General features: G+C 37.9%; 1 protein-coding gene across 1 annotated transcript in view; it reads left to right on the plus strand.

Moving 5' to 3' along the window:
- pcp4b (Purkinje cell protein 4b) overlaps positions 1–4034 on the plus strand; it is a 38589-nt gene extending 34555 nt beyond the window's left edge. The window contains exon 3 of the mRNA XM_016246083.1: positions 3171–4034. Within this exon, the coding sequence (XP_016101569.1) occupies positions 3171–3301 (131 nt within the window). The 3' untranslated portion in view covers positions 3302–4034. The remainder of the gene's footprint in view (positions 1–3170) is intronic.

The raw sequence follows: 4034 nt of genomic DNA on the forward strand, positions 1-4034 counted from the left end.
GGTGGGGGGGGGTGGTTTAAGGTGGTGGGGAGGGGTGCGGGGGGGGGGGGGGGGGGGGGGGGGGGGCGTGAACTATTACCCTATAACTATTGAACTATTATCCAGCTAGTAACAGCATGTAATGTTGGTCTAAAAAGAAAATTTGTGTATTAAGAGAGAGGGCATGTTAATACCAAAAAGAAAGGAAAATATATTATACAAAATAAATTAGTTTCTCAGGAATCATTAAAGTGAGGAATTGCGTGTGATGTCTTTGTAAATCCATATGCACAGTGAAGATTTGATCAATGGGTTTGTGGTTTGTTGTGGGATTTTTTAAAGGTACACAATGCAACTTTAGGTCCTCTAGCAGTTGAGGCATTGAACTTGAAGTTACTCATAGAGGAAAATTGTTTTGGTAATTACGTGAATTGGGTTTCGGCTCAACTGAATGATGATGTCTGTTATTTCTGGTCAGTATGTATTGCACACACACACACACACACACACACACACACAAAAAGTAATTACTGTATATAGAAGAAGGTCTCTAACTCAAATGATCTCATTGATGTGTGTAAACAAAGATAGGAAAACAGTGAGAAAAGCTCTCATGTATTGACTGAAACATGAGGCTTGCTCTCTCAAGAGGTATATTTGAAGGGTCTTTCCTTTCTTGCTGTGCTTAACGTCTATGTCAAGGTTTTCCTCCTTCCTTTCGTTTCAGTTCATTTTCCATTCAAGTAAATAGGAACTATACTTGCATGCCTAGAAAGTCGCTGCCCTGGATCATTGTCACGATAGCTGCCAGGTGAACTGACATGCTACATGATACTGTGCTCTCATCTAGTTCTCAATATTGATGCAGTAATGAGTGGATGTTGTATTAAAGGTGCTGTATGTAAGTTTTTGACTTGAAAATACCATAATATGTTTGCAGATATTTAAGAAATATGCTAAGTTAACATACTTGTATATAGAAGAAGGTCTCTAACTCAAATGATCTCATTGATGTGTGTAAACAAAGATAGGAAAACAGTGAGAAAAGCTCTCATGTATTGACTGAAACATGAGGCTTGCTCTCTCAAGAGGTATATTTGAAGGGTCTTTCCTTTCTTGCTGTGCTTAACGTCTATGTCAAGGTTTTCCTCCTTCCTTTGCTTAAATTGCTATTGAATTTTCCAACAGTCTTATGTGTTGTTTCATCTCAGACGTATTCGCTATTGAGCTGTGATTCCTTAACAAAACAACACATAACCTTCACATTTTGTACCTTCATGAATAAGGCTTGAAACTCTTTTAAAATCATGCTGGACAAAAAAAATGTCGTTTTAGTTTGCATCTACTTTAAATCTTGAATAAAGAAGTGAATAGTATGCATTTTAAAACCCTAATTTGTTTAATTAAAATTGAAATCTTAGAGTAATAAAACAAAGGATGTAATAAAAAAGGCACCATTCATACCTTAAATTAGGCAGGTACTGATCAGGCTCAGCCCTGCTTAGCTTCAGTGGGTAACCAGTCTTGGGCTACAGGGTGATATGGCTGCCGGCGAAGTAATGTTACACCAGTTTGTAACAGAAAGTGCCATCTACCCACCTTAGTGCAGATGCCATTTTTGTAATGTCTTGCACCGTATTTTCTTTTTTAGCTTTTGTCTGATGATAATTATGATGAGGTAACCTTTGCCCCTAGGTCATGACAAAGAAACATCATCTGATCAGTAAATATAAAATGAAAATGTATTTAAAATAGGCTTATGCCGTAGCATCTGCCTGAATATTCATTATTGTTCTTTTGGCAGAAGGAGGAACTTTGTTGTGAATTATGAGTGCAACTGGAAACAAGAACTGGTCTGGAAACATACATGACAGTCTGTCTCCAGTAAATACTGTTCTGGTGGCTTCTGTACACCTTGTGCATTTAGCTTGCAGGAACTTTTAGACTGGATGTGCTTTGTTCCTAAAGCCCAACAGTGCTAAACAGTGTATCTGTGCACTTTGCAACATAATTCTAGAAATGATTCAAAACTGTATCTGCAAGCTTGTGAAGAATGTAAGTAATATTGTAACCTTTTTTAATGCATTAATGCTGATATCAAATGAGTCATAAGTAATGACTGCAAAAATACGTTTTTGCATTTTTACCCTACATAGGACATGTGGTTTGGAGAATGGATGGATGGATGGGTTAGAAATGCAAAATAGCTATAGTACTTTTACAACATGGAACATAGTTATATGATAAAACTATTCATAGTTGTTACATGACCTCATCATTTTGAATTTGGCTAAGATTTGGCTGGTTAACATGGGCATTTGCACCCCTGTTATTAGGCAACTAACTTGGAAAGGAAATCCAACGTTTCAGTTCATTTTCCATTCAAGTAAATAGGAACTATACTTGCATGCCTAGAAAGTCGCTGCCCTGGATCATTGTCACGATAGCTGCCAGGTGAACTGACATGCTACATGATACTGTGCTCTCATCTAGTTCTCAATATTGATGCAGTAATGAGTGGATGTTGTTTTAAAGGTGCTGTATGTAAGTTTTTGACTTGAAAATACCATAATATGTTTGCAGATATTTAAGAAATATGCTAAGTTAACATACTTGTTTATCTGAAAAACAATGCTACAGTCAGTTATTCTCCTTTGAAAATGTGCGTTCTCGGTCTCTGTTTTGGTTCGTGAAACCCGCCCACTGCCAGTTTACCCAATTGTATTTCTGCCCACCGGGGTTGCCAGTTGACGGAAAACATGGCATGTTTCATTCCATTCATCGCTAAATGCGCTCGTTCCTGTTGGTGTCATCAATCTGGCAACCTGCGTGTGCGTCAAGTCTGAGGAGGAGGGGCCGGGTGAAAAAAACCCCTCTCCAATATTTAGAATTTGGACTGCAATACCTAGTTCAACCACTCGGTGTCAATACTACATACAGCACCTTTAATGTTCTTTTTGCCATTTGATGTGTGCAATTTGTCTTATCCTTGCCTGGTCACATAATTGTCACCAATACAATACATGCACACTGAATCAGTTTAATAGCATTTATATAAAAGGTTGAATTCTAAACCAACTAATCTTTCATCATCGGCATCATAGTGTTTGAATTGAATTACACTGACATTATGTCATTGTTAAAATCCTCTAAAGTGTTGGTCTCATGCAACAACTTATTTTTCTATGCAGATGCGTCTAAGAAAGATGTCCCCGAGGACATTGACATTGACATGGACGCCCCTGAAACCGAGAAGGCAGCTGTCGCCATTCAGTCGCAGTTCAGGAAGTTCCAGAAGAAGAAGAATGATGACAAGTCATAGTTGCCAGTGGACTTCTCTGTCCATATGGCCCCATCAGGACAGCATTTGATGTTGCATGTAATAGAATCCATTCTGTGTGGACTCATGGGAGGGGGAAGGGAAAGCAAGGTCGTAATCTGTCAATCACTGATCTGACCTTTATTTTACTGCTGTAACTGTGAATATTAATTTTGGTTCTAGCTTCATTCTCCATTCTAGACAAGAATATCTGTTATACTACTGGTGCATGGTTTTTTTCTTTACCTCAAAGTGCTGGATTGCCGGCCTGTCCTTTATTTGTGAAAGCACAATATATTTTCATTGTGAGCTGCTTATGAAATTGATTTTAGTCAGAAACTGCGAGCATTCCATGTACATAAATATATAGTAGAACTTTTTTTTTTCCCACACCATTAGTCCTCAGATGATAAAATGCTTTAGCATACATTCTCATCCCAGAGGAGTTCTAAAAATAGCTTGTCTTTTGAAACCCATATTGTTGAATAATTCCCAGCTTATCTTCCCAAATCCTCACTGTGCGCTCGGTTCTCTTTATTGATTCATGATGTTGAATTCAATGCTGAATGAAATGACTTGAGAGCGAGTGTTTGATTGTCTAGTTTGCTGTGGCATATCATAACATTTCTGTTGATTTTCTTCCTTTGCAAAGGATCATGGCACAAACAGTAGCCAAATCAAACAATTTCTATCTCAACTCAGTCTGATTGAAACTATTAATAAACATCCTTGAGTC

The sequence above is a fragment of the Sinocyclocheilus grahami genome, unplaced genomic scaffold (assembly GCF_001515645.1).
Source record: "Sinocyclocheilus grahami isolate Dianchi unplaced genomic scaffold, SAMN03320097.WGS_v1.1 scaffold783.1, whole genome shotgun sequence".
Taxonomy (NCBI): Eukaryota; Metazoa; Chordata; class Actinopteri; order Cypriniformes; family Cyprinidae; genus Sinocyclocheilus; species Sinocyclocheilus grahami.